General features: G+C 38.9%; 2 protein-coding genes across 2 annotated transcripts in view; one reads left to right on the top strand and one right to left on the bottom strand.

Moving 5' to 3' along the window:
* Positions 1–405: 405 nt before the first annotated feature.
* Positions 406–14,216, bottom strand: DNASE2B (deoxyribonuclease 2 beta; the record flags this gene model as incomplete). The annotated part of the gene is made up of 6 exons (XM_079930620.1): positions 406–922; positions 2,974–3,171; positions 4,518–4,679; positions 7,006–7,087; positions 10,933–11,110; positions 14,104–14,216. 6 exons carry the CDS (start codon positions 14,214–14,216, stop codon positions 582–584), a joined length of 1,074 nt encoding a protein of 357 aa, XP_079786746.1. The 3' UTR covers positions 406–581.
* A 717-nt stretch (positions 14,217–14,933) lies between these two features.
* LOC307185305 (uricase) overlaps positions 14,934–20,373 on the top strand; it is a gene marked incomplete at both ends in the record, with an annotated part of 34,678 nt that continues 29,238 nt past the window's right edge. The window contains one exon of the mRNA XM_079919366.1: positions 14,934–15,038. Coding sequence (XP_079775492.1) covers positions 14,934–15,038 — 105 coding nt within the window. The remainder of the gene's footprint in view (positions 15,039–20,373) is intronic.

Raw genomic sequence — 20,373 nt, 5'->3', positions numbered from 1 at the left:
AATATGACTAAGTAGTTTGATGCACAGAGAGATAGAAATTTTTTTTCTTCAAAAAGGGGTGAGGAGGAGAGTCAGGGAATTCTTTGTGAAGATGAAATTACTCTAAGAGATGGCCAGTCAATCCATGGACAATTGAGAGCTGACTAATCTGGAACAAAATTTTTTCTTTCACTCCTTCTATTCTCACTTTAGGTATACATAACAGAGTGTGTTTATGGCATATAAATGCTAAGTAGAGGGGTGGGATAGGGAGGGTGAGAGGGAGACGCAAGAGGAAGGAGATACGGCGATAAAGGTATATGTATAGCTGATTCACTTTGTTATAAAGCAGAAACTAACACACCATTGTAAAGCAATTATACTCCAATAAGGATGTAAAATAAATAAATAAATACATGCTAAGTAGATAAATTGCTACTATTTGGAAGACAAAATGGTAAGCATGGGAGAAAAACATTTTATTTGATGGTATGTGGACCATAAGTAAATTCACAGGCTTTTAATATATAAAGAATAGATCTAGTAGAAGAAGATACCATATCAGTGTTGAAAATGATAGCACATATGTCCTTTCACCAAGTTTAGTTACAGTTCTCATAATATAAAACTAATCCTTGGAATGCTTGGTAAATATGCTGATTCTGGGTACAAATGAATCCTCCACTTCTGAAGGCTTGGTGTGGGCTCCGATTTAGGTCTCCAATACATGTCCAGCGATTTTTGGTGCCCTTTTGGGAAATACACCATTTGGCATGATCCTGATAAGAGCTGAAATAAGATTGTCTAGATAACTTAATTGCTTTGACATTGTAGACATGGTAAGGAAGGGAGCAGTTTGAAGGAAGCTCTTGTCTCTTTCGCTGCCAGGTTTCTGTTAGCAAGTGAGTCTTCAACCGTTGAGCCATCCAGGCTGCAAAGATGTCTAGAGTTTATAAAGAGAAAAATAGTGAGGTTAGTATTTTTAAATCCCTGAAAATATCCTCAGGAATAGAATCATCACGCACCCCTGATATGTGGATGTCACAAGCACATTAATAACAACATGACTGAGAGAGTGGATAGGAGAACATTTTGTAAACGCTAAAGTGATATGCAAATAAAAGTTATTATCATTATTACTAGGATGATATTGGTCTCTGAAAATGTCTTCTATTCCACACATACAAGAGAGCAATATAGGTTTTTGTCCTGAAAAGACCTTTGGAAAGAATAAGGATAGAGCAGTAACCAGAGGCCAGCATCTAGAGATCTTTATAAACCATGCCAAAGTGTTTGAATTTTCCTGAAATCAATGGGAAATTTTTTAAGGAGTGTTATTGGGGTATTAATAGAAACTGATTTATGACCATAAATATCAATTGAGAAGCAATGTGCAGGATGAATTGGGAAGGCTACATTAGATTGGAGAGAGGAAAACCACCAGCTTGTCACAATAAGTGTGGTAACAAACACAGGTGTGAACCATGGCCATGGCAGAAAGTTTAGAGGGGGTAAGGTAAATGTGAGTTATTAAGGACTGGGAACTGATTTAATTTGATGATTTGATAAGGGGGAAGAGAAAAAAAGAGGGATCAAGAGTTCTAGGGGACCATGCAGAATATGAGAAAAAGAGTGAGATATGTTAGGAATAATGATGAGATGAGTTTGGCGTGTTGAATTTTGTGTGGCTGTGCCACCCTGCGAGCAGAAATGTCCCACTCACTGATGAATACTTCTGTCAGAACAGAGGTCTAGGGTGGAGATCTAGACTTGGGAATCACCTAGCAGGAATATGTATATGCGATAAGGGTAAGTAGAGGACCACAGGGCAACCTAGTCACATAAGGAGTATGCAGAGGAGGAGGACCTGGCAGAAGAGACTTATAAGAAGTGGGAGGAAGACCAAAAGACTGTGTACTTCCAAAATTCAGGGAGGAGAATGTTTCAAAAGAAAGGGTTCCAACTGTGCCAAATTCTGCGGAAGCTATTTCTGTCCTGTTAATTTTGGGATCTCTAATGCCTAACACAGGCAAGTAGTAGGCATTCAGTAAATTTTATTCAATATTAAAGGAAGGAAGGAAGTTAGGAAGGAAGGAACGAATGAAGGAACGAATGAAGTAAGTTAGGAAGGAAGGAAGGTAAGAAGTTAGGAAGGAAGGAAGGACGGAAGGAAAGAAGGAAGTTAGGAAGGAAGTTAGAAGGAAGGAAGGAAGGAAGGAAGACAGTGAGGTCAATTAAGATGGCCATTGGTGACTGGAGAGAGACTGTAAGGTCTACAGACAGAAAAGCAAGACTGTAGTCAAGGAGCAGTGAGCAAGTAAAGACCCTGAAGAGTTTTCTAAAAGTAAATTTAGAAGAAAAAAAAAACAGAGATATAGGGAATCTAGAATTGAGGGAGGGTTTTTAGGAATGTTTATATTCTAAGGGGCTTGTAGAGCAGGAGAGCTGAAGTAGAAGAGGGAGAACAGGTTGAGTTTATGAAAGTATTCTGAGGCTGGGATAGGTTCCAGGGCACGGAGTGCACTACTTCTGTTTGGATGAGAGAAAACTGGTAAAAAAAGAATGAAAATAGCTTAGATTGTTGAGGGTGGGGTGTGCTCTTGAAGTGGTTTCTTTCTGGTGATTTCTATTCTCTCTATGAAGGAAAAGGTGAAAAGGCAGGACTTGAGGGTAAGGAAGGCTTAAAATAACTACTTAGGGAGTGAAAGAAAAAGGAGACAGCTTGGTTCTGTGCCCAGCTGAGGCTGGAGACTGAGTTTTTACTGGCCTCTGGCTAGATGGTTGTGAGATACTTTTGTGGTTGGATCAGCAACCCTTCTATTCAAGTGGCTAATATTTCAATTGGCCCTTGGTGTCCCTTCTCCCTTTCCTTTCTTTGTCCTCCCTCCTTTTCTACTTCTACTCCCCTGAATAATCAGAATATTTCCTCTTTGCAATCCAAAGTGAGTCCAGCAGCAGTGTAATAGCATATTGTTTGATGATGGGCTTTCATACCGTCAAGAAAATAATCAGACTTTGCAAAATGGAGGAATTTTTGTCCCTGGGCTGACTGAAGTGTGGTGAGATGCCGGCCAGGGATCTCTGATGAGCTGGATCTGGCACACAGCTGGGGCATGTGAACGAGCTCCTGGTGAAAGGTTACTGGGATGGAACAGCTATAAATGTTTGGGTTGCAGACCAAGAGCTGAGAATCTGAATCAAGAAACAATAAAGAAAAGTTGAGAATTAAGACACAAATGGAAATGCTTGTTGGTATTTTAGGTCTTGTTGTGAATTAAAAAACTAAATAGAATGAAAAACAAAAGCAAAAGTATTCCCTTCTTTAAGCCAATAGCCTTCAAACTTTTGGTTAAAATAGTTGACACTCCCTACTTTCCAGGCATTATTATGTGGGTTTACTAATTTAATCAGAACAACCTTATTATTAGGTAAGTTCTTTTATCATTATCCTCATTTTATAGATAAATTAATGGAGAATTTATGTCACATGCCTAAGGTTATAAGCTTGTAACTGAAGGAGTTGGTATTAAAGCCCAGGCAGTCTGGTCTTGGAGGCCATGTGTTTTTTCTCCCATGTGTACACATACAAAAGTAGAGAACACCCATGTACTGATCATCCAGCTCCAAGAATGACCAACTCATCAGCATGCACACCTAATCTCTATGCTATTAAGCTCTCTAATCATTATAGGAACTCAGCTAGTTAGACTAGGGCTTAATTTGGGTGAGAGGCTCAATAATCCTTTCCATAAGATGGAAATTTGATAAAAAACAAAAATATTCTAAACCTCCTATATCCAGAGGCAAATAATCACTCTTTACTATTTAGCAGCTTCCTCAGTAAAAAGTGATTGGTAAAATACCATTCCTACTTCTCTTCCCTATTCCTACTTTGGATTTTCCAAATCCAAGTATTTTTGGCCCTTTGAGCTTGAGATCTTAAGGGAAGATCATCTGGTTTATGCTCCGAAGTGTCATGTTGGTGGCCTATAGGCAACATGAGGTCAACACAATTTAAAAAATAAATAAGATTGAGACCATATTTGAAAATCAAAGGATCTATCTCCCTCTTTCCTTCCCTCTCTTGTATTCTTACATCCTCCCCTAGGTTTCTGCTTCCTCTAAAAAATATGGAGGTGTAGGTCTGTATTCCCACAGAACCACAGTATAATGAAGCTGAAGCTTTTGAGGGAAGCTAGGGGAGAGTCAACAACCCAGTTTGTCACTGTCCCCACTGCCCATGCAATGTCCACCTGTGTCACCCATTTTTGTTACCTGCCTGGCCCCTGTAGACATTTGAAACTACTGTCTCTGATCAAGTTCAAAGACTTCATTGGTGGACCAGGAAAGCAAGGTCCAGTAAGTGAGCCTGCCCGAGATCTCACCAAAGCCAATATTAGAATCTAGGTATCAGAGGGTTTATGAATGGAGAAGCAAATGAAGTGATAAATTTATTAATATATTTCCAAAGCCCTTCTTCAATATTGTTATCTCTCTTTCTCTCTCTCTCTCTCTTTTTTTACACACTCTAGTGTTACCTATTGCTTCATACTGGTTGTACTTGAAAGTTATGCAGATGCCAGTTTGTCCATTTCGTCTCCCTGTGGGTGGATACTCATAGCCTTCTTCAGGAATTGGAGGAAAATGGGGAATGGAATGAATCAACCAGAACCCCTGGATTCTGTTCCACAGAAGTAAACCTACCAAAGATACAGTAAATACAGATAAATTAGAAAAACAAAGCTCCTTTTAAAAAAACAGAGTTCAAAGCTACAACATTTAAGCCCTTTATACTTCAGGCTAATTTTTTATTAGGCTAATAATTACAAGGATCACGTTTTTTTTCAATAATTTCAGAACCAATTCAGGTACACATCATATTGCCCCATTACTGTTAATAACCCACCACAAAAGGGAGCTAGGGCAGCCACCCTGTGAAGAGTTGAGAGGCATTTCATGTTGAAACTACAAGGAAAATTTGTTTTGGCAGAATGCAAATTTGCTAAATTGGTATTTGACCTTGTTAGACTATGTAGTCACCTGGCAAGCTTCAGATAATGTCTTTACTGCTAAGCAGCTAAGCTATTTTCAAAAGCCAGCTAAAAAGCAGAGTTGAAAGAGAAAATATCAAATGAAAACATGTACTTGCAGTAATTTATTGTCAGAAACTGATGCTCATTTATGTGCAGAATTCACCCAGTTCCACAAGATTGAAAAAAGAGGCAGAGAGAAAAAAAACAGGGAAGCCATGTTCTAAAGCACCCCAGTTAATTGTATTTAGTAAAAATCTCTAGAGCAGACTAACATGAAAGCCAGAAGAGAAGAAAACAGAAAGATTTTCATCATCTTGTGACATGGCACAAAGAACCCTGTCCAACAGGCATCTATGACTATTTCTGTGTTTATAAATATATCAAGACAGTTTTGGTATGCTAACTAGACTTTCCAGTTTGCATACGACCATGGAGACATAAAAGTCATGTTTGCCTTAGTGTTAGAACAGAAACCAAATGCCTGCCAGTTATTTCTTTTTCAAAGAACACACTTTAAGGAAGCAGGGTATTTGTCAGTGACTTTGTCAGTGGCTATGGAATCAATACCTGTGTCGAGATGGAAAATGTTCAAAGTTCAGTTGCCTCACAGAGCTGGATGATCTTCATGGACTCTCTTCGGCCCAGATGAGTATTGCTGTTTGTCTGAAATCCTAACTTCCTGGTACAAATGCCACAGGATGTCGGGACACCTGTTGGCAGGGAACTCCCCAATGTGACATCAGGTCCCACTCCTTTTCCAGCCTTTTTTCTAAACCCTTGTATCAACTAACAGGGTGGAGCGAAAATGGTGGTGGGCAGTTGGTAAAGGAGAGGTTGCAGAATGCGGCATGTTATAAAAATTGTTGGGTTCCATGCAAATAGGACCATCAAGAAGGCAACTTAGCTAAATCAAAGGCTTTCAATGCTCATGACATTTGACAGCCATTACAAATGATATTCTTAATCAGAGGTTGCAAACAGGCAGCCCACAGGCCAAATCTAGCCTGCAGATACATATTATTATGCTTGCAGAGTATTTTTTAAAACTTTGAATTTATTACCAACATTTAAAAACTGGGGAGATTTCCCACAACCTCTAATTTTCTCTGGAAAAATTGCATTCCCACAAGGCAAGCTGAATAGTAACTGCTTCCTTAGAGCAAGTATATACTCTCCAGTTCTCTAGTTACCTGCCAGTTCAGCCCCCTTGGCTTGCTGACATCACTTGCCTGCCTCTGAAGACATTTGAGTTTGGAACCTTCTGAAGAATACTTGTTGCCATGGAAAGTTATTCATGGTATATTAAGTTGAAAAAAGTTTGACGTAGTCATTACAGTAGTTTTATAAAAATGTTTCAAAATATGTATCATAGAAAAAGTAGAAAGTATTAAGTGTAATTATCTAATGAGTATTAGGTTTACAGATTTTTTGTTTACTATCATTTTGAATTTTTCATTAACATATATATACATAGCTTATAAATTGAAAAATACCAAAAATCACTATAATAAAAATTATTATAATTATAGAACAAAATATATAACAACAAAAATTACTATAATATAAAAAATATTTTTAAATACTTTTTCAAAAATGTTTACTGTATTTCAAATGGAACTTGACACTAAGAAGGGTGAATTTTACTCTATGCAAATTATACCTCTATAAACCTGACTAAAATGTGTGTACAGTATACACACACACACATATATAAATAGTCTGGCTGGTATTCCCAGTAGTCAATATTGGATTTCTTCTTTAAAGTATATATTAAAAGATACATTAAGAAATAAAATGGAATTTGTGAGAAGGATATTGCAAAGTCAAAGTATATCATTATAACCTGTGATACAGAAATCACTCATTTTGATAACTCAGACCATTAAAAAGAAAAGCTATCTTTTTAGTATGGAGTATAAGACTACTGAAGATGGAATGTTTACAAAAATACTGATTTCCAGTAGGAAAGAGAAAATAAGAGCCTTTGTCATACCTTTGGTGTGTCCATACTTTCTGCTGTAATTCATGGATTTAGGGACTCCATCGTTGTATATTAGATAGGCTGTGCTGTTATCCTGCAGGGACATTTTAGGGTTATAATGGCATAAATCTTTCACTCATAAATGCTCACAACATTTCTACCAGCTACCCGGCCTGCAATACAGAACTTTCATTAATACACATGAGAAGTCATCCGTTCTAATAGGCAGCTTTCCCATCGATATGAATTCTGTGACATGCAAGACAAGGGACAAGAAGTCCATTCTCAACCACACATGGTCTTGTCTTGTGTGACAGGAGCCCTGTGCATTGTGATGTGTGTGTGAGGGCAATATTCCTATTTCAGTTATTTTGGACCCATGTTTCTGATCTGGCAACTAGTGTATGATAAAGGGGTACTTAAACATTCATTCAGGAAATGCAGTAAGAACAACCAGCCAAGGATTACAGCTAAGTTTTCTCCATTGATATTATAGGCACAATGCGGAATTGGCTGTCAGGGTCTGATTTCCTCTGCCTACTTTGTGTTTCACTGCTTGGTCATAGCTTCCTGTTTAATCAGGTTTCCTCATTCTCTGATTCTACTAGCTCCCTGATAGGGGAGGATTTTTCTTCAATCCATTTCTCCTGTCACTTCACCTTTTCAACTTGATATTTTCCTGCTTAAAAAAAGTGGTATAGTTGAATGTGATAATGGATTTCCTCTGGTAAGGCAACATGCGAGTACATTCCCCAAACAGTTGGTCAAATCTCTGAGTCAAAGTGAAGCTATTATTTTGATAGTATCTCTTTGTCATGTTTTGGAAACTTGCTTATATTTTTTCTGTGTCGTTCCATTTCAGTTGTGTCATGATGCAGTGACTTTTAATGAAGCCAATGATGTCAATATTAAAAAGTCTCAGTGACATAATTAAAAGCAGGAAAGGACAACCCATCCCCTTAAAAAAAGACCCTTTCTTGTCTCTTAGGAAAAAAAAAAAAATCAATAACTGAGTTTCTTACAGTTGCTTCATTAGTTGATATAATCTAAAACCATTTTTTAAAAAAAGGCACAACATAGTCTCTACAGCATTCTTGGCTACTATGTTTAGGAATATTTAGGAAATTAAGCTGTTTTCTTACCTGCATTTTCTGTAATTGACCATCGCTACCGTTGGCGTTCAGATTCTCCACTGGAGAACTCTGACAGTTAGTTATCCTGTGAGCCTGTATGGAATGCGGTAACAAGGCCATTGTGTGCCTTTGGGGTACAATGTGGAAGCCCTCCGGGAAAATTCAGTAAGGAACTTAATTCTTCTAATAGATGAAGTTTAACATTCTAACCAGAGGTATAACAGCCAGCTAAGGTAAATGGGATGTAGCTCTAGTGAAAAGAAGCTCTCTCATAAAGCGAAAAAATCATGACCTAAGAATAGGACCTGGAGATTATCATACTAAGTGAAGTAAGTCAGACAGAGAAAGACAATATCATACGATACTGCTTATATGCAGAATCTAAAAAAATTGATACTAATGAACTTATTTACAAAACAGAAACAGACTCACAGACTTAGAGAACAAACTTATGGTTACCAGGGGGAAGGATAGTGGGGAGGGATAGATTGGGAGTTTGGGATTGACATGTACACACTGCTATATTTAAGATAGATAACCAACAAGGACCTACTGTGTAGCACAGGGAACTCTGCTCAATATTCTGTAATAACCTAAATGGGAGAAGAATTTGAAAAAGGATGCATGTATATGTATAACTGAATCACTTTGCGGTACACCTGAAACTAACACAATATTGTTAGTCAACTATGGTCCAATATAAAATTAAAATTAAAAAAGAAGAATAGGCAGACCTAGGCTTGTGCCTCTAGACCTTTTTTTTTTTTTTTTTTTTTGGCCTCGTGGCTTGCAGGATCTTAGTTCCCCACCAGGGGTTGGGGTCCAACCCAGGCCCCCAGCAGTGGAAGCATGGAATCCTAACCACTGGACCACCAGCAAATTCCCAGGACATCTTTATTCCTTTAACACTTATGTTGGGTATTATTTTGACTACTGGATGTTGAATAAGAAGGGTACGGTCTCTGACCCCAGTCTAGCAGGGAATAGTCAGGTAAATATAGGCAACTGTGATATAGTTTGATAAGTGTTATTATCAAGGTATATGGAAGGTTCTCATTTACAAAGGCAAAGAAGGGATATTTTCCAACATAACCCCAATATTGGCATAACTTGACATTTGAGATTTAAAACCAGTTGGTCTGATCTTGCATTCTACTCTCTGTCAGAAGTTCAATTCCAGATCAGAAGGTGGGGAAGTTGTGTTCTCATGGTCACTTCTGGCACATAGTTCCAACTTCCAGAGAACACTCAGTCTTTTTGGTTGTTCTTCTTTGGGCTCCATGCCAATCAGACATGGAAATCAGCCCCTTTACTGCCATTTTCTTCCCAGAATCCACCACTCAAGACATTGCGTGTGAGCAGGTTTTACAGAAGGTATGAAACATTGAATGGCTTTACATCACCAAGCTGACCTGCCTCCAATCTCCCTCCATGTTCTGTATACTTTTTAATTCCTAGCTCCCATCTACCCCTTCTTTATTTTGCAGAGCAGTTTAGCTCTCACGCCCTCCTAGGCTCTGGGGCTACTTTTGCACTTCCAAAGATCATTATTATAGTTTGCCAAACGAAGACCCATCTTCCCCAAATAAGATAAATGACAGAGGCTGCAGTGTTGCTCTTGCCTTTCTCTTCTTGGACAGTCTGCAATTGGGAGGGGAAGAATGTGTTTATTTTCTCACTGATGGGTTATACTCCAGGCTTTCCATCCCCAACCTTGGAAAGCAGAAGCAGCTATAGGTAGTTTTGCTTTTATACAATAATCGACTAATTCAAAGCAGGGATGTTGCTGAGAATGAACAATTTCTAAAAGCCTCTAGGACAGTGTTTGGAACATCACATGTACTCAAACAGCTTACAAATAAGTTTTGACTTTGTAACTTGGCTCCGATGGCTGGTCTTAATGACAGGTGAATAAAGTGGATATTTGTGCACAAGGTGACAGCTCTCTGCATATTTTCAGTAAATGTTCAAATAGTGGTGCTAGAGTCTAACTCAGTATTGTTGTGGGGATTAAATTAGTTGACATATGTAAAGACCCAGCACGTTGTAAGTGCTGAGTTATTTTACATATTTACTTCTCTATAAATTATTGTTAGGAAATGCATAGATGAGTATAATTGGATGTTAATTATTGTTCGATTTTACTTGTCACCCCTGGTTGAAAAGCAGTATCTTGTCACTGAACAGCAGATGGTGCCTGGAATGTTGGGAGACTGCCCACACTGAGGTAGCTAACTCATTGCCTGATGGAGTCCAGATAGCAGGTTTAAGCTCCATATTCAGGCAAGTTAGTTCCAGGGCCTTGAACTAGAGCCCTAGCTCTCAACCTACTATTTTGAAAATGATTAATTAAAAGGAAGACCAAGTGGAACCCTTTACTTTTCCCACCAAACTCATCCCACCATGGCTTAAACAACCCATAACTCATGGCATATTGATCACAGATCTATATTGCATTGTAATAGGAGAGGGCTCTTCTCTCTATTTCCATTAAAGGAGTAAGATAGCAAGTACTGAGCACATTGGCAGAGTTTGGCAGCCAAAAGATTTCAATATGTAATTAGTTCACACTTTGCCCAGTGATGCCATTGGACATAGTGCCGAACATATCAACAATTTGGCATTGCTATGGAGTATGTTGATGTATTCCCTAAGGTCTTAGTTAGATTGATTCAGATTCTGAGCTAGCTTACTTCCAGTTGCTAGGATTGGGCACTGGGTAGACAAGGAGTTAAAATCTTTTGGAAGCCTTGGAGTCTGTATTATGCATTTTATATGATTCAAATAAATGATAACTATAACATACCTCGGAAGCATATGCTTCATATAGCTGTTGTAATGTCCTTCCCAAAACACTCTTGGTGGTATTCATTAGTTGCTTACTCCTTCTCCAGCTTCTGGTTGCAGAGTCTAGGTATAGGTACTCTACCCCAGTCTCTCTACTTTCCTTGTCTTGCCTTTTAGGCAACTTATAAAATGTAAACCTAACAAAAGAAATAATTATGAATTACTAACATTTCCTAACTCTTTCCCTGATGGCAGCCACTGTGTCAAGCACTTAAACGTATCATTTCACTTATGTTTCACAGAAGGCCTCTAAGTCTAAGGAAGGGGATTTGCGCAAGCTCTCTGCCTCTCTTTCCACCCTTACTGTTGCTCCTTCCCAATGAAGGAAATGCAAATCTGACTGTACGTGTTCTAAAAACATTTACTGGCCTGGGTGGTGGGATCCCCATAGTAGAAGTTCGCACACTTTGAGAATGGCTTCTCTGTTCTTTCCACAGAAAGAACAGAACTCTGTTCTTTCCTTTCCTTTCTCTTCTCTGTTTTTCTCTGCTGCCTTAGGTGCTTGGCATGCTCATCTCTTTGTAGTGGGCTGGCTGGGTCTGAGGTTTGGGTTTAGTCATCAGAGTCAGTGGAGGCTTTCTTGAGCCTCTGGCCTAAGCCACATTCTTCAGCTCAGTTTATCAGAATGCTCTGCATTGAGGATTCAGGTCCAAGACCAGCCAATTGAGTAAATGCCTTGCTTTCTTTACTGTTGTCTCCTATCTGTATATCTCCTTTGGTTATCTCACAGGGAGGTGAGGTTGTTAGACCCGCATGGCATTCAGCCATTCTTGGATCATCTAACCCAGGGTTTCTCAGTGTGCTGTATTCACATTTTGGGCCCCATTATTCTCTGGGAGCCTGTTCTGTGCATTGTAGTATCCCTGGCCTCTTCCTATTAGATGTCAACAGTACTCCCCAAGTCGTGCCAATCAAAAATGTCTCCAGACATTGTCAAAAGTACCTGGAAGGCAAAATTGACCAGTTCTAGCCAAACACTCTTTAATAGCACAAACCCCACAATTAACCCTCAAATACTCACACTGGACCAAACATTGTAATGCATTCACTATTACCCCACAACAGTGTCTCACACTGCTGAGAAAAGCTTCAACGGTCACTTGGTTCTCATCAGTCTCATGTTTCCATTTATGTTCTTTCCTGCCCTGTCCAGGCTTTCTTACTCTCAGGGCCAGGTCCTCACACATGGCAGGAAACATGAAATTATTCTTTGATGCTGACCTCACGTTCCTCTGCCCTTTAACTCTTGCAGGTAGTTGTAGCAGCTCGAGATTGTGCCTCCCTGTCTGCTTAGCACAGCATTCTCTCTGACAGATATTGCTAAGTAATATGTCCATTCGGTTGTGGCAAAAATAAATTTTATAGATTGATCACAATTTGGTGGCCCACCAGTGAAATGTTTGTCAGCTATCATGGCATACCAATTAAGGACTAGTGCTTTTAAACATTTTCCTTGGGTGACTATCTCCAATTATAATCTGAAGATTTCTGAATCTATTTCTAGCCCAGATCTCTATGCTGAGGTCTAGATAAGCCCAAATACAAAGATGTCTCAGAGACCTCCAACTCCATATCTTCGAAACCAAGTTCACAATATTTTGCGACAACTCTACTCATCCCCTGCTCTTAGGGAACACATCCACACAGTCACAGAAGCCAGCAACCTGCAAGTCTTTCTTAACTTCTTCCTCTCTCCTACTCCCCTGTGCCTATCCATTACCAAGTCCTCTCAGCGTGTTCCTCCTCTCTATTTCCTCTTCTTTAACTTGGGTCCATACTTCTTCTCACCTGTAACACTGGTGAAGTCCTATTGGTTTCCATGACTCTAGACTAGTCCCCAGCCAGCTGGCCTTCAGAGTACTGCCAGTGGGCTTTCTAAAATGCAAATATGACTTTATCAAGTCCCCATCTGAAGTCTGTCAGTAGCTCCCTTTCATGGTCAAGTTCAGACTCAGCAGTTCAGCACATGAAGCCCCTCATGACCTGGCTCTCACCTATCTCTCTAAGCTCCCCTCTCCCCTCCTGCCATTTCCCCACGTTCTCCTGAAGCGCCAACTTTACTTAACTGCTTCCAAACTCTCCCCATTGCTTATTGCCTCTGGACCTCCTCATTGCTTCTTCATTGACCTGAGGTGCCCTTGCATCTCCCTTGTTTTTATAACTAACTCATAATTCTTCTCAAAACTTAGCTCAAAACTATTGGGTTGGCCAAAAAATTTGTTCGGGTTTTTCCATGCGATGGTATGGAAAAACCCGAACAAACTTTTTGGCCAGCCCAATACTTCCCCAGAGAAGTCTTCTGGGCTCTATCCTCCCCAATGCCCCATCTAATGCCCCATATATGCCTTTACCACATAACGATGAGCTCCTCGAGGGTAAGAACTATGTTTTGTTCATATTTGTATTTTCAAAACTCAGCACAGGGCTGGTGTGAGCTCAGTAACTGTTTGCTGAGAGACTGATTGAGTGGATCTATGTTCTCTAGCCTGAAGTTTACACAAAGCTTGATGCCAACCATAAAGGCTAACCTAAACACCCTAATTAAAGAGTGAAAAAGTGATCAAAGCTTTCGGAGAATCCATGACTGTAACTCAAAGCTGTGTTTCGTCTCTTTGACACTGCAGGAGACTGGTGACCTACCACCCACTCCAACAGCTGTCTGTGCTGTCCAATAAATAAGGTTAACCAAACAGTGCTCTGTACCATCAAGCCCTCTTTCTCCTTCACATAAGGAGACGCTCCAGTGTCAGGGAAAAATTAACCTCTCTCCTTCATCAACTCTAAAAGGATGTTGGAAGGGTTCTGTTAGGAAAGCCACAATGCAATTAAAGGAAATTGCCAACTGAGAGAAGCTGTCAGCTCTAATGCACCTCTGTGGCCACCAGCCTTGCCCTGCTGAGAGCATGAATCAGGCCCACGAGGGGCTGCTAAGCTCTTTCTCAAAGGGAAGCTCTCTCATTCAGAAGCCTACCCCTATCTGGATACGTGGCTCATTTATACACTTCAACTTGCTTTCTTTTTAAGGGGAGAGGTGGAGTGGAAGTCTCCTGAGCTTCACAGTGCACCAGTTAGCCACCAGTACTCTGGCTTTCTATCTGCACGCACCAAGCCTTACATTTCATTTACCTACCAATCCACAGCTTCACCTTCCTCGTTTCTGCACGATATTGTTGTCGCCTTCAGGATCCCAAAGAGGCCAAGGAAGAGCAAAGCCAGGGGTGTTCTTAGAAGTCTTGCTGTCATTTTCTATCTGGCACCTTTATTCCATGGCACAGCAGGAAACTTTCCCCATGGATCGTGGAGTCTGACTTTCAAGTCTCTCAGACTGTGCTGGCTCTGACATTTGATTCCATTTGCTTCTGCCATTTGCTGTTTAGGCATTTTCAGAATGGGAGGAATCCCATGTAATTGTGTGATTCTGTCACAACATGCCGGCGTGACTCTGAATGCCTTTGTGCTGAATTGTTGACTGCTGAATAGTTTGCAACGTCATCAAAAAGTCCTGGCAAGAAAAAAGGGATGTATCGTTAACTCTTGGGAGTAAACATCATGTAGTATGAAATTCAGTGGACAGGAGAACTCTGTACTGATAAATAGATGTTGAATAAAATCTGTTTCATGTTTTTTCCCTTATGATTGTCTCTCTGTGAGTGAGAGCAAATGTTTGTGGTTCAGACATTACACAAAAATGACAAAACTTTATATCTTAGTAATAATTAGGATCTATCACTTGTAATATTCTCTATCTTAAGGAAACATTTCCTAAAGGGTACTTCAAAGGTTTGCTTCAAAGAAAGAGCAAATCCAGTTGTATTTTACTGAAGATGTTTACATAGCCTCTCCACCTCCTGGTTTTAGCCACTCAGCATGGTGCTTTACTCCAAAGAGGCCTTGGTGTCCAATTGGTTGCAATGCAATCAGGTAAACATATTGACCGCTCATGCTTCAGATCAAATAAAAATGTTACAAGCATCTGTTTTGCCCAAATTATTCTTTCCCATTCTTGAAACTGAATCTGAAGTTGAAAGCAAAGGGAAAATGGCTCATTTCCATGACTATACAAAGGTGAGACCATTCTCTTTTTGGAGGAGGGAAGAAGTAGATAGGCATATGAAAACATTTCTTTAAGTGCATGATGCCTTTGAATCAATTATTAAAGATGCTATAATAATAAATAGCAGTTTACTTTATGCCTGAAAGTCAGTATGGCTCTGATCTGTCCCTTTGCTTATGGATCCAGATCAGAGTCACTTAGGGATTCAGACTAAATTGGACCCTTGCAAACTGGATCACTTCTATGGTTGAGCTGGTGTTGTTCAGGATCCTTGGGGTTCATAAAAAACGAAGGGCTTAGAGCTCTTTCTCCTAAAACAGAATTTTGTGAGGAATGTTATGGGCCACCTGCCCACATTTTCCTGTGGTGCTGGCAAAAAGGGACCTCAACCCAAACTTGCTAAATAAGAATTCTTCCAGTTGGGCTCAAGAATCTACATTATTTACAAGTTTTTTGGTGATGCTGCGGCACCCTAAACTTTGAGACTTAATGCCCTGAGGCCAACGTTGTGCTGTATCTGGTTTCACAACCTACCAAACTGGTAAACTGAGAAGCATTTTTCTGACCATTCCTCCATGGGTATCATTTTATTTAATGTATGTGTTTACTGCACTCAGAAAAAAAGGATTTCAGCAGCCCCAAAATTTCATCAGTTTTTAAAAAAATTTCATAGCATGAAGTTTACTTTTCTAAGTTAAAGTGAAATAAATTTAATTTTATCTTGTGATAACTTTTGGTATTATAATGATAACAGGTGAGTACACTAGGCTTAGGATTCATTAATTCATATACAGAATGCAAGCAACTTGTTTTCATTTATGTAGGCTAAAGAACATTTGTTGAATAGGATATAAAATAATTCTTGTTTTCTCCTCATTACACGCTTAGCACAGTGCCTGGCAAATAGTAAATTATCCATAAGTGTTAGCTAAGATTATTTTTACTACAACCTGAGCCCTTCCTGTGATTGAGCTGCAGGATATGTGTATTAGGATGGTTTTGCTAAAGCCAATTTTATTTCAAGATCTGGAAAAATGCAATTAGGTTCTTTCCTTTCAGGTGTCACTTTCAATAAGCTTTCTTATCTCTCGTTGTTGCTGAACTGGTCATGCTGATGGTCAGTCAACAACCTTCCTATGCAATCACTAGGTGTCAAACACTGTACCGGTGGTTGAGGGGTTGCAGGGATTTCAACATTACCCTAAAGCCTAGATTCCAGTCCTGGGTTTTTACTAAAATCAGCAAAGCAATGTCGTGGAAGGAAGCACAGTGAATTTGGTGGATGGAGAAAACACAAACTGAGCAGAATGTTTTTCACATTACCCATTTTTGAAGCCCAATTAGTACAATATTATGAAAATATCACGTCTCCTTCACAATATGATTACCTCTATATAGTAGAACTAGTAGAAAATCCCTTCATCGTAATTTGGCCAAGTATAGTGAACAAAGACGAGTACTTTACTTGGTAATGAGCTTCTTTTTCAATGGTTGAAAGTTTGCATTCATTCATCCAATAATCCTAGAAAATCTCAGTCTTTTTTTTAAATTTAATTAGAGTTTACAATGTTGTGTTAATTACTGCTGTACAGCAAAGTAATTCAGTTATACATTCATATTCTTTTCTTTTATAGGCTTTTCCATTATGGTTTATCATAGGATAGTGAATATAGTTCTCTGTGCTATACAGTGGGACCTTGTTGTTTATCCATTCTCTATATAAAAGCTTACATCTGCTAACCCAAACCTCCCACTCTATCCCTCCCTCAACCCTCTCCCCCTTGGCAACCACCAGTCTGTTCTCTATGTCCATGCTTCTGTTTCCATTTCATAGATAGGTTCATTTGTATCATATTTTAGATTCCACACATATAAGTGATATCATATGGCATTTGCCTTTCTCTTTCTGACTTACTTCGCTTAGTATGATAATCTCTAGTTGTGAAAATCTCAGTCCTGATTTCTTCAAATTTTGCCTCTTCCACATTCTCTCTATCGTATGTTTCTAGTACATTTTAAATACTATTCTTTAAAATTTTTTTTAATTGTAGTTGATTTACAATGTTGTGTTAGTTTCAGGTGCACAGTAAAGAATATATATATATATCCTTTTTTTAACATCTTTATTGGAGTATAATTGCTTTACAATGTTGTGTTAGTTTCAGCTCTATGTATACATATAACCCCATATTCCCTCCCTCTTGCGTTTCCCTCCCACCCTCCCTATCCCACCCCTCTATGTGACCACAAAGCACCAAGCTGAACTCCCTGTGCTATGCGGCTGCTTTCCACTAGCTATCTATTTTACAATTGGTAGTGTATATATGTCCATGCCATTCTCTCACTTCGTCCCAGTTTACCCTTCCCCCTCCCCGTGTCCTCAAGTCCATTCTCTACATCTGCTTCTTTATTCCCGTCTTGCCCCTAGGTTCTTCATGATTTTTTTTCCCCTTAGATTCCATATATATGTGTTAGCATATGGTATTTGTTTTTCTCTTTCTGACTTACTTCATTCTGTATGACAGACTCTAGATCCGTCCACCTCACTACAAATAACTCAATTTTGTTTCGTTTTATGGCTGAGTAATATGCCATTGTATATATGTGCCACATCTTCTTTATCCATTCATCTGTCGATGGACACTTAGGTTGCTTCCATGTCCTGGCTACTGTAAGTAGTGCTGCAGTGAACATTGTGGTACATGTCTCTTTTTGAATTATGGTTTTCTCAGCGTACAACATGGACCTACTGTATAGCACAGGGAACTCTACTCAATATTTTGTACTAACCTACATTGGAAAAGAATCTGAAAAAGAATATATATATTCTGATCCAGATAAAAGTCAATGTTCAACTCAAAAGTAGCGGAATATATATATTCTTTTTCAGATTATTTTCCCATGTAGGTTATATTACAAAATATTGAGTAGAGTTCCTGTGCTATACAACAGGTCCTTGTTGTATATACAGTATATACAGGTCCTATTTTATATACAGTAGTGTATATATGTTACTCCCAAATTCCTAATTTATCCCTCTCCCCAACCTTTCTGCTTTGGTAACCATAAGTTTGTTTTCTATGTCTTTGAGTCTGTTTCTGTTTGGTAAATAAGTTCATTTCTAGTACATTTTATGTCTCTTTCATATATTCTATCTCATGTGTGTCTGCATTAATCCCTGATTCTTTATTTGGATCAATCTCCAGTTCTCTAATTCTCTCTTTGGCAAGATTAATCTGTTACTTTACCTCTTACAAATAACTAGTTCTTTCTTCAGTTGTGTTCAATCTGTTTCTTAATCCACTTATTAGTGCATTTCTAGAAGTTCTGTTGGGTTATTTTCCAAATTTTCTTTGTCTTTTTTATAGTGCCTTATTTCTTGCTCCAGAGAAGCTATGCAACCTTCTCTTTCATTTCTGCAAAAATATTAAATATATGACTTTTATTTTGTGTCTGATAATTCCAATCTTTGCTGGTCAGACTTTGCTACCTGTTATTTCTATGACTCTCTCTCATGATACTTTGCTACCATGTGTACCTTTGATTTTTGATTATGAGTTCATGTTCCTTAAAGCTTTATATGCGAGAATTTGAGGTTGAAATAAAGTTGGGTTTCTCCAGACCCTGGTCTGTGCTGGCTTCATCAAAGTGCAGTCATCCTGTGAGGACTCCTGGGAGTTAGACTGTTGGTTTTATTTATTTATCCTCAATAACCTTTTGAGGTATGGTTTACATACCATAAAATTTTCATATTTAAGTTCAACTTTAGTTTTGTTCAAACTGTTAAAAGACTGTTAATATACAGAGTAAAATCTAGAATGTGACAGAAAGTTGAATGCTTGTTGCATCATTATTTTGATGAAATGGGATGAGACAAACAAAATGACTCAGGCATTTGTAAACTAAAGAATTGTTCATGAAAAATGTGGTTAAAGGGAAATATAAGTAGAATAAGTGGAAGAGGACCAGACAGTTTTATTTGGTTAATTCCTACTCATCACTTAGGAGGCTTTATGGATACCAGTTCCTCCTGGAAGCCATCCCCCATCTCTCTCAATCCAGCTTAGGTGTCCCTTGCAATATAGTCCCAAAACCCACTGTATTTTTTCAATTAGAGTAATTATCACAATGTGTTCTAAATACTTGGTTTCTTTTCTGAAGTTCCTCTAGAAAGCAGAGGTCAGCAAACTCCTGTGGGTCAAATCTGGCCCACTGTCTGTTCCTGTAAATAAAGCTTTATTGGAATACAGTCACACTCATTCATTTATGTACTATGTATAGCTACTTTATGCCATAATGGCAGAGCTAAGTAGTTGCAAAAGAGATCATACAGCCTGTAAAACCTAAAATACTCTTTGATTCTTTACCAGAAAAGTTTATTCTACTCTGAAGTTTGTTCTAATCTCTATCAGGGCAGAATAGTGACTGCCTTGTTTGCTGTTTATCTCCAGCACTTACCACGGTGCTTGTCACTAGAAGGAATTAAATAAATAGAGATGAATGTATGGATTGAATGAAAAAGGTTTCAGAGACTTCAGTTTTGGGTTTATGCAGGTTTTAGAATGAATTAAACCTAATCAGAGAAACAAATAAATGTGGGTATGTAGGTAAAATCCCATTATAAAGAACTTCACTATAATGTTATATCAGGGAGATAGCTGAGTATCATAAAAATAATCAGGCAAAACTGGGTTCCATGCCTGGTCCTACCTCTCATTAGCCATGCGGTTTTGACCAAACTATTTAACCTCATGAGTGTCAGCTTCCTTTTCTGAAGGTGGGACTCATGAGCTGCACCTTTACAAAATGCTATCAGGATTCGGTGAGATGCTGTGTACATAGCCTCCAGCACGTAACTGGTGCTCATTAAATGTTGGTTCCTTCTTACCTTGTTTCTTTTCTATCATGATGCAGTTACTTCTTTGTCCTTGCAGATGGACTGAAAACAGTCCTTTAGTGATATGGTTCTACTGACTACAAAGAAGCCTCCATTACTTGTGTTTTCAATGGTGCTGATCCAGAAAAAAGTCAATGTTCAACTCAATAGTGGTGCCACGTTGTTGAAGGCACGAAGCTGAATTTTAATCCTGCCCCAGAGGGGAAGCACCCTTCTTTCCTTCCCCTATTTCACAGTTTAAACAAACCTGCAATAAACACAGAATTCATCTGAGCTTAGAATTTATCTGTAATTTAGAAAAATGACTGAAGTGCTAGAAAAACCAATGGTTTGAGCAGGGTGCATCTCCCATTTTGGGGTTAGTTCTGCCTAGTATAGTGTAGGTAGAATAACACTGTTCAGTCTCAGTAGGGCCCTTTACACTATACCAGTCTGCCTGTCAGCTGTGT

This window comes from Stenella coeruleoalba (assembly GCF_951394435.1).
Source record: "Stenella coeruleoalba genome assembly, chromosome: 1".
NCBI lineage: Eukaryota > Metazoa > Chordata > Mammalia > Artiodactyla > Delphinidae > Stenella > Stenella coeruleoalba.
This window is presented reverse-complemented; position numbering and strand designations above follow the sequence as displayed.